The sequence below is a fragment of the Hemiscyllium ocellatum genome, chromosome 7 (genome assembly GCF_020745735.1).
Source record: "Hemiscyllium ocellatum isolate sHemOce1 chromosome 7, sHemOce1.pat.X.cur, whole genome shotgun sequence".
In the NCBI taxonomy this organism is placed as follows: domain Eukaryota; kingdom Metazoa; phylum Chordata; class Chondrichthyes; order Orectolobiformes; family Hemiscylliidae; genus Hemiscyllium; species Hemiscyllium ocellatum.
The window spans coordinates 83,439,699-83,453,981 of NC_083407.1; the positions used below are offsets into that span (position 1 = coordinate 83,439,699).

Below are 14,283 nucleotides of genomic sequence, written 5' to 3' on the forward strand. Positions count from 1 at the left end.
AACAGTCCAGAAACTTGACACAATCGAGGATGTACAGCTTACTTTGTCAGCTCTCCCTGCATCAACCTAAACATTCACTTCTTCCATCACTGACACAGTGGCAACTATATGTACCATACATAAGACACATTGTGAAAACTCTTTCCAATGCCCAATGCTTACCATCTAGAAGTACAATGACAGTAGACACTGCAAGTTCCCTCCAAGGCACACACCATCCGGACTTCAAACTTAAGCTCCATTCATTCACAGGCATTAAATCAAATCCTGGAACTCACTGCTTAAAAGCATTGTGGGGCTACCTACACAACAGGAACTGCAGTGATTCAATTAGACAGCTCACCAATACCTTCGCAAGGGCAGGTAAAGATGGGCAATATCAATTACCATCCCTTTTTATTCTATTTTGAATTGTTATAATTTTTGTTCATTTAGTTTTTTTTAATGAACAATAAAATATCTGTGGATTATCATCTTTCATTATGAACCTACAGATGAGAAATTTGATGTTTTTGTTACACTACCAGAAGAACATTAGGAAAAGGCTTTGGTCCAACTATTTACTCTGACAATATGCCCACCAGAAATCACAGATTGCTCTCATTTGAACAGTGAAATAGACTAAATATTTAAGATTAGATTCCAACGTCATATTATCAATCCTAAAGTTAAAAATCACACAACACCAAGTTATAGTCCAACAGGTTTAAGTGGAAGCACACTAGCTTTCGGAGCGACGCTCCTTCATCGGGTGATCCGCGTCACTCCGAAAGCTAGTGCGCTTCCAATTAAACCTGTTGGACTATAACCTGGTGTTGTGTGATTTTTAACTTTGTACTCCGCAGTCCAACACCGGCATCTCCAAATCATTATCAGACCTGGGGACTTTAGAATGTAAACCCTGGAGTAAGAGCTCAGATGGACATTGGTTGATTGCCAGTCTGGACAGGGAAGTCAAATGGGATTGAGAATGAACTGTTACTGGGAAACGGAACTCACTGCAGCAGGTGGATATATATCAACTAATTGCTTGGTAGTAAAGAACATGAATATAGCTGAAGAGTTCATTTTGAAATCACGAGGACAGTGACAAATGGATTAAAGAAAACAAATGTAACACACTGCTATATCAATTTAGTGACTGCTATAAAAATACATTAAACAGCTGGCTGCTACACTCGTATGACTAGACTTAACAGTCGACTTCCAAAAGCTTTGTTTGAAGTTAAAGTCATCTAGGCAATCAACACACCATATCACTTTAGGACTGGAATACCAACTATTGTGTCCTAAGATGCCATAGAGACAGATGATTCCAAGAAAACACAAAAAAATGCAAGTTACCCATATCCTGTAAAATGTGTTAATGGTTTTCTGAGATAGGCCAGAGATCATAGAGTCATAGAGACGTACAGCACAGAAACAGACCCTTCAGTCCAACTGGTCCATGCTGACTAGATATCCTAAATTGATCTAGTCCCATTTGCCAGCGCTTGTCCCATATCCTTCTAAACCCTTCTTATTCATATACCCATCCAGATGCCTTTTAAATCTTGTAATTGTCCCAGCCTCCACCACTACCTCTGGCTCACTTCATACAAGAACCACCCTTTGCATGAAAAAGTTGCCCCTTGGGTTCCTTTTAAATCTTTCCCCTCTCACCCTTAACCTATGGTCTCTAGTTCTGGACTCCCCCAGCCCCAGGGAAAAGACTATTTATCCTATCCATGCCCCTCATGATTTTATAAACCTCTGTAAGGTCACTCCTCAGCCTCCAACACTGCAGGGAAAACAGCCCCAGCCTATTCAGCCACTCCCTAGAGTTCAAACTCGCCAACCTTGGCAACATCCTTGTAAATCTTTTCTGAACCCTTTCAAGTTTCACAACAGCTTTTCTATAGGAGGGAGACCAGAATTGCACAAACTATTCCAAAAATGACCTAACCAATGTCCTGTACAGCAGCATCATTTATTTTATATAATGCTATGCAACTTTTTGTTTCAATGGTAACTGTTTAGTCCCATGATTCCTACAATGCTGACCTCAACTACTTTTAACTATCCAATTTTGAAATAGCAGCCAGTTAACGAGTCAATGCTCTTTCATAGAAAACCGGCTGACAATATCAAAGCCCCTTACTTCACCTAGAAACGAAAGCCTCTGGTCTGTAAAAAGCAACCAAAGAACTATATTTGTGCTGTCTGTAAATAATTAACTCAGTTTCAAAGCAGTGAAGCAGAAATTGCAATATAGCACTACTCCTCAGATAACCTTCAAAGATAACTTTCTATTGTTCCTGAACTGCCAGCTAGCTAATCAAGTGCCCTGACAAAAGAATCAAGCTGGTGATTCAATATTTGGATAGTTGGACTTTATCCTAAGAGCAAAGACTGCATAAACTGGTACTCCTTAGTTGTTTTCTATTTAAATTGTTGATAATTAAATTATCTATTTATCCTCTTGTACTCATATTTCTCCTTGTATGTTTGTGAATGCGCCTAATTTGCAAAGCAATCCCATCTCCAACAGACTGGATCAAAGAGTAAGTGAAGTAAACCTTACCTCAATGTTGTTGTGATCTTTACAATGCCAGACTCCACAAACTAAGCAAACACAAAAATATAGTACCACTGTTTCAAAATGTGGGAAAAATGAAGACACAATTGGTTGTTTACAGATAGTGAGAGTACGAGAGAGATTTGCTTTTTGAATGCCAAATTACAAACAATGGCAACATTTGATACTACATGATTGTTCTTTAAGTTCTGATGACAGCCTAGTGACCTGTTTCAGTAAAAGACAGCTATGGATACAGATGTATGCCCATTAGGTACAGAAAGAGATAAGAAAAACTGCATTCAGAGTACCAATTGTGATGGCTACTCTTCTCCCAAACTTTCACTTCTTTTAACTCTCAAGGATCAAACTTTGTTTCCCTTCTATTTCTCATCTGTCTACTGCCTATCAGCATCATCAATTAAAAATATAATATTCATTTCCTTGTGTGAGCTATCCTTTGTCTCCTTTCTCTTTTTAGATTTCCCAGGGTTCGGTAATCCAAGCAGTTAAGTATGTATCGATGAGGTAAACATCTTTCCAGAATTGTCTGCGAGCCAAGTTTGCTGCTTCTTCCTTTGTGGTTTCTTCTTGTTCCCTCTCTTCCTATTCAAACTAGAACAGCACCGTGGACTTCAAATCTAGGATCACAGACATCTCCGAGCTCAGAAAACATTCACCCAAAGAATATTATTCACCCTCACCGCAACTGGATCAGACATGCCCAAAATTCAGATTGACTTTTGGGATTTGGTCAGTTTCCATCCATGCCTTCTAATGCAAATCCCTGCCACACTATCACTCTCCCAGCAGAAAACTAAATACTCCTGGCTTGAAATCTCTTTAGAAGCAACCCTCACCTGATAGGCAGTTAATATGAGTGGGGAATTTATTTGGATAAAGGGCAAGGAAAGCAAGACATCCTGGTTTCCCAAACACAATTGCTCACACTTTGCTCAGAAATCCATTCCTGTGAAAGAGAGGAGGTGTGCAACGGAGGGCAATGGTGGGTAGCCAATTGGAACAGGGAAAACTGCAGTGCTTGGAGTCAGGGATAAGGCTCTTTTGAGGATGCCAAAACTGGCAGAATCACCCCAGCCCCCACAAGCTTATTCCCCACATTCCTTACCACAGTGGCAGGAGGCCCTGAAGTGTCATGCCAGCTGATATTGCATATGAAAAGTCTCCAAACCCCTTCCTGGGGAACAGGAAGGTTAGAAGTAGAAATAAGTTAGGATTATTGATTTTTAAAAATCATTTGCCAGGTGTAATTTCATCATGAAAGCGAAGTATTGGGTTTCAAAGCATCATCATTAATTATCATAAACAAATATGAGAATACCAAATAGTTCTGGTTTGATGTGTTATTTGAACTGACAACCAAGAATTTGTTCAACAGTTCTTATTATGAATTAATTTGATTGAAATACTCTTACAGGTCTCAGAAAATTCTAAGTATTCACTCACCTCCCAGTAGTATCTCAGCTGGCTCAACCATTCAAAGTCATTTTCATCACTGATTCTTTTCTTTACCAGAACTGCCAAAACATCTCTGGCATGAACATCCAGCACAACCAATGCCCCAAGGGTCACACGATTTTGTTTGGACAGTTTTCCACGTACCAAAGTAACAATGTCATCAATTTGCTTGTTATTTGTGTCCAGAAACTGCTCAAGGATCTAAGAGGGAAATTGAGCAGGCAATTCAATTCCAAATTATCAGGATTAAACTCAATTTACTATGTACACACCAGGTTTTCTGTCATTATCAATATATAATGGACAAAACAAACTAATTATAAGTTCAAACTTCTGTGGATTTTGAAGATCTGAAAGTAAAACAGAAGATGCTGAAAATATTCAGTGGATGTAGCAGCAATTGTGGACCCTTTGTCAGAACTGCAAGTGCTCACAGATGTAGCCACTTTAAAGCTAGCCAGAAAAAAACGGAAGTGGAGGCAAGAACAAGGTCTGTCTTCAGGTGGAAGGCAAGAGTGGTTGAAAAGGATGTTAGTGTAAGGCCAAACTTGGAAGTAATGATAAGTAAATAAAATTTAAAAATGTGTCCAGAGCAGGTGCAAATTGGAAAAGCAGAGTCACCACAAATACCTGCTCACAAAAAATAGGGGCTAGAATTATGACTTGAAATGATTAAACTCAACATTGCACGCAAAAGGTTTTAAATGCCATTGAATGAAGAGATGCTGTTTGCAAGTTTTAAGTCCATTATAATTTAGTTTTACTCTACTGCTTTCAGAGAAAATTTTATCTTGATAATTTAAATAATTGAAATGACTTTGTCAACCTGCTTATAATGCATCACATGATGCCAAAGTTGTAATATAGGGAAACAGCATTGCATTCTTCACCATAATTATAGTTTCTTTGCTTATAGAAGCATTACATTCATTGAACAGAGTAGATCAAACACAATGTTCTGCAGCCTTACTTGACTTTGTTAAAAGAATTTGAACCAATGAAATTTAAAAAGCAGCACTTCAAAATTACAATGATTTGACTAATTATTTCAGCTAGAGTATAACAGTTTAAAAACACAAGAATTTACAGTAAACTATTTTAATTTTAAAAGGAGATTATCTTTCTACCCATTCTCCTAATTTTGCTTACCTCTTGACCAGCTTTAATTGAATCTTGAACTTTTTGTGTCCAAAACATCTGAGAAACACATAATACTGTCTGACCAGGCCAGTTTCTCACCCAATCTATACGCGGAGTATTTGGATAAGCTTCAATCGCTTGGCCAATAACCTATGCATTAAGTTACAAAATAAAATTTGTAAAACAGCTTTTGTGCAGTTTAAGTCTTTTTGTTATTGTAATTTTAATTGCAGGTTTTGTTACTCTGCTGATTCAGGTAAAGTAAAAGAACTAAAATCAATATAACAGTTAATTAATCCATTAAATGACAAAAGTAATAATAATTATTAATCAACTTAATTACCAATACAACATTCTAACATAATCATACTTTATCATGAGTTGAATAATATATTTCAGAAAGGGGAAGGGAATAAACCAGGAAATTTAAGAAATTAGTCTCACTTCCATTGTGTTAAATCATTGTGGACAGAAATTGTTCTAAAGGAGAATCCTCACCACTGAGCACTATCCTACAGCAGTGTTTTGAAAAGCTTTATGAGATAAGCTATTGTCTATAGTTTTTGTCTTCTTACCTAAGGAAAAATATACTTTCCACTGAGGGAATTCAGCAAAGTTTCACCAGACTAATTCCTGAGAAGGTGTGATTGTCTTATAAAGAGAAATTGAGGAGACTGAATTTGTATTCTGTCAAGTTTAGCTCGTGCAGTAAAGGTGAGCTTAAACCCAGATGGCAAACTGAGCAGGGAGAGACAGGAGATAGAAATAAGGACAGAAGCAAAGTCAGAAAGGTAAGAAACAAAAGTGGAAGGCAAAAATAATATTGGAGAAAAATAAATGGAGCTGTAGTGCAAAATAAATCAAAAAAATGGCTGACAGGATTAAAAGGACAAATCTAAAGGCTTTCAATCTCAGTGCAAAGAACGGTCACAATAAGCTGTATGAGTTAGCAGCACAAATAGATATAAATGGTTATGACATAGTTACAATTAGAGAAATAAGGCTTCAGGATGAACAAAGATGGGAACTGAACACCCGGGGTATTCATTATTTAGAAAAAATAAACAAAAGGGAAAGGAAGTGGGGTAGCATTGTCAGTAAAGGAATAAATCATTTCAATATTATGGAAGGACATAATAGTGAAGATAAGAAACACCAAAAAACAGAAAACTTTGTTGGAGTTTGTCTATAAGCCCCCAAACCATAGTAAAGATGTAAGGGAAGGCATTAAGCAATAAATCACAAATACATGTAATAATGGTATAACTATAAACAGGGTGCTTTTTTTTGGTTTTGAGGAACCAACCAGAGAACATGCTATTCCAAACTTGGTTCTGTGCATTGAAAAGGGATCAATTAAGTATGTCATTGTGAGGGATCCCTTGAGGAACAGTGGCCACAATATGCATAAGATGATAAAACTTTTTGTTAAGATAGAAAGTGAACTACAGTCATCAATGTAAATAAAAGAAACAATCAGGGCATGGAAAACACTTTGGTATGGATGGATCAGGGAACTTTACTAAAAGGTTTCCTGGGTAGATGGGCAATAGTTAATACTTGAAGAACCTGTGCAGAATTACAAATAAAATGTATTCAAAACTGGTGCAAAATTGGAGAGAAGTAGCTTAACCACAGCTTACGAAAGAAACTAAGATTAGCATTAAATCCAAAGAGGAGGCATTTAAAATTCCCAGAGAATAACAGCATGTCTGAGGATTAGAAGCTTTTTCAAATTCAGCAAATTGGGATAAAAGGTTGATCAAGAGGGAAAAAAAACAAAGTACAATTACAGAGAAAAATTGTTCATAAAATCTTGTATAAACATATAAAGATGTGTAAAAACAAATGTAGACCCTTTACAATCAGAAGCCAGGAAAACGATATTGGGTAACAAAGAACTGGAACAAGTGAACATATACTTTGGTTATATCTTCACAAGAAACAGAATTAATAACCTCCCAGAGATGTTAGAAAACTAAAAGTCTAGTCTTTAGTGAAAATAAAGGAAATCAGTGTTAGTAAGAAATTAGTTGGGGAAATTAATGAGATTAAATGCTGACAAATCACCAGGACCTGATGATCTACATCCCAGAATACTAAAGGAAGTAACATTTATTGGATGCATTGGTGGTTATCTTTCAAAGCTCAAACTCTGGAGCAGATCCTTCAGATTGGATGGTGGCAAGTGTAAGCTCATTATTTAAAAAGGAAGGGGTGAAAAACAGAATTACAGAGCAGTTAGATTAACATCCGTAGCGTGGAAAATGCTAGAGTCCATTGTGAAAGATGTGATCACAGAATACTTGGAAGTATGAGCAAGACTGGAAAAAGCCATCTTGGGCATACAAAAGGTAAACCATGCTCAACAAATCTTCTGGGGTTTTACTGAAACTGTGAGCAAAATCAAAGCAAATGAGACAGGGGTAATATATTGACATGGATTGAGAATTAGTTGGTAGGTGGGAAACAGAGAGCAGGTATTATAGAGTCTTTTTCTAGGAGGCAGGCAATGACTAGTAGGATGACGCAAGAATCAGTGCTTGAGTCCCAGCTATTTACAACATATATAGATGACCTGGATTAGGGAAGCAAAGGCAAATTTCTACATTTGCTCAATGACAAAACTGAGCATAATTGTAATTTTTGAGGAGGATGCAGGGTAACTTCAGAGTGATTTTGACAAGTTGAGTAAGTGGGTTGTGATGATTCTGCTCCTTTAACAAGGTTATGTTGCCTTTGATATTTTTTCAGTGGGGTCATAAATGCAAAGACTCCGGGAGGTCTGGTTATTATGCATTTTAGGGCCAATTTGATTTTCGCCTCAGGCAAAAGGCATTCAAGTTTAAAAAAAAACACTTGTGCATGAAAGGGAATTGCCAGTTCTCCAAGCTCAACTCTTCTCTGGTTTGGTTTGATTTGGTTTGGTTTTAGCAGTCTGGTTGTTCAGAGCAAGCAGTCAGTTGGTTTGAGGTTGCTGGTCAAAGAAACAGCTACCTGGAAGAAGGTGTTCTATGCTGAATCTCTCTGCCATCTCTCTCTCTCTGACATCTCTCCTGTCAGACCTGTGTTTTAATTTTACCTTTTGTGTCAAGGGGTGTTTATGGGGATTGTTGCAGGAATTTGGAACAGCATCATTAAGTTTGGAAAATCTGTTAGGTTTTTGTATTCTATATTCAGTTCTCTTTTGTTTGTGTTTCATTCAGTAATCTTGCAAATAAATACTGTTTTCTTTAAAACTAAGTGGTTGGGCCAGCTGCATCAGTCCTGGAATATTCACCATACACCTGCTTAAAAAACTAGCAAAGTTAGGGTCCGGGCTACTTTTTTGAAATGTCTTGAGGGGTCTGGCCTGGTCTATAACAGGGTAAACACTTGGCAGATACAGTACAGTGTGGCAAAATGGTAAGTTATACACATCAGCCTGAGATACAGAAAGACACAGCATTATGTAAACAGTGATGTACATGTACAAAGGGAGCTAGATGTCCTTGTACACCAGTCAGTGAAAGTAGGCAGGTAGATGCAGCAAGCAAATAGAAAGCAAATTGTATATTGACCGTCACTGCAAGAAACTTTCAGGTCATAAATACATATGTCTTACTGAAGTTGTACAGGGCCTTGGTGAGACCTTACATGGGATAGTGCATGCAGTTTTGATCTCCCTACTAAGAAAGGAGATATAGAAGGTGTGCAGCCTTGGTTCACTAGGCAGATACCAGGATGGCTATATTAAGCGAGAAGGAGATATTTCTTCAACAGGCCTGTATTCAGTAGAATTTTGAAGGATGCGAGAGGATCTGGTTGAAAGGTAAAAAATTCTAACAGAGCTGGACAGATTAGATGCAGGAAAATGTTTTATCTAACTGGTAAGTCGAGAACCAGGGATCACGGTCTTACAATATAATATAGGTCAACCCACTTAATGTTTTTTAATATTGATTACTTACAGTGCAGAAACAGGCCCTTCAAGTGGGCGGCACGGTGGTTAGCACTGCTGCCTCACAGCGCCAGAGACACGGGTTCAATTCCCGCCTCGGGCGACTGACTGTGTGGAGTTTGCACATTCTCCCCGTGTCTGGGTTTCCTCCGGGTGCTCCGGTTTCCTTCCACAGTCCAAAGATGTGCGGGTCAGGTGAATTGCCCATGCTAAATTGCCCGTAGTGTTAGGTAAGGTGCAAATGTAGGGGTATGGGTGGGTTACGCTTCGGTGGACTTGTTGGGCCGAAGGGCCTGTTTCCACACTGTAAGTAATCTAATCTAATCTAAAGTCCACACCAACCCTCCGAAGAGCAACCCACCCCAACCTATTCCCCTACACCTAACACTATAGCCCACTGCTGAGTGGCTAATTCTGAGAGGATAAAACATTTCTTCACTCAAAAGATAGTGAAGCTGTGAAATTCTCTGCCACAGATGGCTGCAGAGACCAAGTCACTAAATATATTCAAGAAAAAGATAGATAAAGTTTTGGAATTTAAAGGCATCAAGTGGTATGGGGAGAAAGGAAGAATATGGAATTGATCATTCAGGAAGGATCAGTCATGATCATACTGATTGGCAGAGCAGGCTCAAAGGGCTGAATGGCCTACTCCTGCTCTCATTATCGATTTCTATGAATGAGAGGAAATAATATTGAAACTTACAATAGTTTTAAAAGCGTGACAGCGTAGATGCAGATTGGATGATTTCCCGCTGGGGTTCTAGAACTGGGGACAGAGTCTCAGAAATAAGGGGTAAGCCATTTAAACTGAGATGAAGAGGTACTTCTTCACCGAGCTAGTTGTGAATCTTTGGAATTCTCTACCCTAGGACGCTGTGGAAGCTCAGTCATTGAGTACATTCAAGGCAGGCTATTAATAACTTTCTAGATACTAATGAGATCAAATGATGTGGGGATAGTGCAGGAAAAGGCATTGAAGTGGATGACCAGCCAGGATCTAGAACGGTACAGCAGCCGAGAGGGGCTGAACAACCTATTTTTGTTCCCATGTTCCTATGGAAGATTGAACCTTTCCAAATAATACAAGAACACAATAGCACATTGGTTGTTATGATCCAACTAAACGCAGGTAGTGTTTTATGTTTCTCTGAGTTAGTGACCAAGGAGGCCCTGATTCAAGTGTCACCTGTTCCAGAGATATGTAATAGCACATCTGAACAGGTTAAATAATAATATCTATAGTGTCCTAAATTCTGTGGTGCAGTAATAGTGTCCCTACCTCTGCAACAGGAGGCTTGTGTCCAATTCTCACCTGCTCCAAAGGTGTGTTGTAACGTCTCTGAACAGGTTGATTAGAAAATATTTATGTTACCCTAATAGTCTAATCCAACTACGTTTCACCAGAAAATTAAGTTTTGGTGAGCACCTGCATTGTTGCACATTACTAAAATTTAACTGGGGTCCAAATAAGCTTAAAGGACCTTCAGGTGCACCCTATAATTATGTCCCCACCACTTTTTGGCTTGTCAAAAATTTGCACGATTAAAATGAGACTTTATATATTCCAATACAATTTTAATAGCTCACCCTGGATTGGGTGGGTTTAAAAACTGATGTTTCCATGTCATAATTTTGTCATTACTGACTTGGTGAGGTTACATATAATATCCAAAAAAATTAAAACAATCCTGACCATAGTAACGAAATAGTTATTTTTGCCCCCAAATTGATTAATGCATATAGCCATAGTTAAAAAGGCACACACTACCTTGTGAATGGATTTCACCATAGCTGACTCAAGTTCTAGCAGCCACTTTTCGACCTGACCTCTAGCCTTTGCAGTGGAAATGATGTCAATAAGTTCTACTATTTCATCTTCACTACTTTTCATATGGGTTATTTCCAAGATGTCAGTAAATTGAACCTTTGCAATGCCCTCAAAGCACTTCTTCAAATGAGGCTGTACCCTGTAGAAGAGATCAAAATTGTAAGAGTTTAAAAAGCATAACTTGATCAATACCAGAACATATCATTTTATGGCTTGACTTATTTTCTTCATTCAGCATATGTTTTCTGAAAAATCTATGAAACAGTTAATCCAATAACATGCAAAGACTGTTTATGGATAGATTTCCATTTCCAGTGCCATTGGTACCTATGCAGCCAACATAAGTGACTGCGCAGTATCTGGTTTTCTGAAGTTTATCTGTTTACTAACCTGCTAGCAGACAGGATGCATGCATAACTAATTGGAGAGAGTGCTGCACACCATACTGGCATGGTGAAAGACTTTAGGTAAAAACAATGACTGCAGATGCTGGAAACCAGATTCTGGATGAGTGGCGCTGGAAGAGCACAGCAGTTCAGGCAGCATCCAAGGAGCAGTGAAATCGACGTTTCGGGCGAAAGCCCTTCATCAGGAATAAAGGCAGTGAGCCTGAAGCGTGGAGTGATAAGCTAGAGGAGGGTGGGGGAGTGGGGAGAAAGTAGCATAGAGTACAATAGGTGAGGGGGGGGAGGGGATGAAGGTGATAGGTCAGGGAGGAGAAGATGGAGTGGATAGGCGGAAAAGGAGATAAGCAGGTAGGACAAGTCCGGACAAGTCAAGGGGACAGTGCTGAGCTGGAAGTTTGGAACTAGGGTGAGGTGGGGGAAGAGGAAATGAGGAAACTGTTTGAAGTCCACATTGATGACCTGTGGTTGAAGTGTTCCGAGGTGGAAGATGAGGCGTTCTTCCTCCAGGCATCTGGTGATGAGGGAGCGGCGGTGAAGGAGGCCCAGGACCTCCATGTCCTCGGCAGAGTGGGAGGGAGAGTTGAAATGTTGGGCCACGGGGCGGTGTGGTTGATTGGTGCGAGTGTCCCGGAGATGTTCCCTAAAGCGCTCTGCGAGGAGGCACCCAGTCTCCCCAATGTACAGAAGACCACATCGGGAGCAACGGATACAATAAATGATATTGGTGGGTGTGCAGGTAAAACTTTGATGGATGTGGAAGGCTCCTTTAGGGCCTTGGATAGAGGTGAGGGAAGAGGTGTGGGTGCAGATTTTACAGTTCCTGGGGTGCCAGGGGAAGGTGTCAGGATGGGAGGGTGGGTTGTAGGGGGGCGTGGACCTGACCAGGTAGTCACGGAGGGAACGGTCTATGCGGAAGGCGGAAAGGAGTGGGGAAGGAAATATATCCCTAGTGGTGGGGTCTTTTTGGAGGTGGCAGAAATGTTGGCGGATGATTTGATTTATGCAAAGGTTGGTAGGGTGGAAGGTGAGCACCAGGGGCGTTCTGTCCTTGTTATGGTTGGAGGGGTAGGGTCCGGGGCCTTAGGGTGGGAAACGGTGTAATTCAGGTAGCTGTGAGGGTCGGTGGGTTTGTAAAATATGTCAGTATCAAGTCAGTCATCATTAATGGAGATGGAGAGGTCCAGGAAGGGGAGGGAGGTGTCAGAGATGGTCCAGGTAAATTTAAGGTCAGGGTGGAACTTGAAGCAGGTGTTGGCTTCTTTGCATATGTAAATAAAGGAGCTAAATGCTGCTTAAGGCCAGCTCCCCAAGATTCATTACCCAGGCAACCAGTAAGTGGGGAATCACCTGCCAAACAAGCAAGGTAAGTAACATCTGAATCTAGATACAGGGAAACAGGATTTCCATTCCTGGTTGCATGTTAAGGTAACCAATCACTGCCACTTCATTGAACCACTATCCCCCCCTCACAATCTCTGTGATTCTCCTGGCCTGGAGACACAATTTCTGCTATTTCATCCTCACAGCAGCCACATTCCACCATCCCCACAACAGCCTGTTTTCCTCATCCCATTGTTTCCAGAATTCAATCTATAGCCTTACTCAACCCAACATCAAAACCCAGGCTAACCTAGTAAACAAGCACCAACACAAACCTGAACCCAGGCCTAAACCCCAGACAAACTTGCTGAGGGCCATTTTAATACCAGCATATCACGTAATAACTGGTCAACAATCTCCATGAAAATTAGGTCAGACGCCCACTCTCTGGAACTAGTTATTTAAATTATATGCGATATGCCAGAAAATAACACGCAATTTGCTTATATTAGCTGATTGACAATGCTCTTAATTTCAGAAACGCTCATCCAATGAACATGATCCAGTCAAAAAGTCTTATAATTAGAATATAATCTTTTAAGAGTTTATATAGGAATAGCAACCTAAAACCTCATAATAGTACCAAATAAGTGTAAGTTGACTATGCATCAAAATATCATACCTAGTAGGATCTTTGGTCTCTGATAGGATCTCCAGCAACTCATCATTAGACAAGAAGAAAAATCTAGGGAAGAATAAACGCTTCTTTTCCAAATAATTATTAAGTCCCTTCAGTATCAAATCCAGCAGAGCATTTGATTTTTTTAGCTTTTCAATCATTTTGTCTATGGATACCACTGCTAGAACATGCGTATCCTAGAGAGATAAGATATTATTTAATAGAGCTGGTCCCAGTGGAATCAGTCATTAAAAAGTTAGGACTTATATGAAAGTAAATAAAATGTGACAATGCATCCTGCTTTTAGAAGCTGAAAAGGCAATCCTACCATTTCTTAATTAAATAGTAACAAAGGAAATGCTAATTGGTTCAGTTTGCTCCCAAAACTACAGCCTTTCATTTGTCTTACTAGCAGACAGATGGCATTTTTGTTATGCTTCTTATGGGATATCAACGTCCACTTATGTTGGAAAGTATAGTTTAAAATGTTAGCACTCGATGGACAATAGGAGACTGTAAGATATCAAGGAAAGCAACAATGTTGTTCAGCCAATTACTGATGTTATTTTCTTTCAAAGGTTTGAAAGAAACATTATTAGAAACAGAGTTGAAATTTGCTTAAAAGTTGAGAACTGCTGGCATTGAAAATGTGAGTCAATCCTATTATGAGTGAGTTTTGAGAAGATTTGTAGCTCAGGTTGAGGGACTAGATGTAAGTTTGCTCGCTGAGCTGGAAGGGTCATTTTCAGACATTTCATCACCATACTAGGTAACATCTTCAATGAGTCTCCAGATGAAGCACTGATGGTGTAGCCCGCTTTCTATTTATATGTTTGGGTTTCCTTGGGTTGATGATGTCATTTCCTGTGGTGACATCATTTCCAATGGTGACATCATTTCCTGTTCATTTTTTCAGAGGATGGTAAATGA

General features: G+C 39.4%; 1 protein-coding gene across 1 annotated transcript in view; it reads right to left on the reverse strand.

Annotated features, from left to right (window-relative positions):
• The window catches only part of dnah7 (dynein, axonemal, heavy chain 7), a 343,519-nt gene that overhangs the window by 272,555 nt on the left and 56,681 nt on the right, over positions 1-14,283 (reverse strand). The window contains exons 15-18 of the mRNA XM_060828125.1: positions 13,357-13,550; positions 10,888-11,086; positions 5,186-5,326; positions 4,025-4,237 (exon numbers count right to left, since the gene is read on the reverse strand). Coding sequence (XP_060684108.1) covers positions 4,025-4,237; positions 5,186-5,326; positions 10,888-11,086; positions 13,357-13,550 — 747 coding nt within the window. The remainder of the gene's footprint in view (positions 1-4,024; positions 4,238-5,185; positions 5,327-10,887; positions 11,087-13,356; positions 13,551-14,283) is intronic.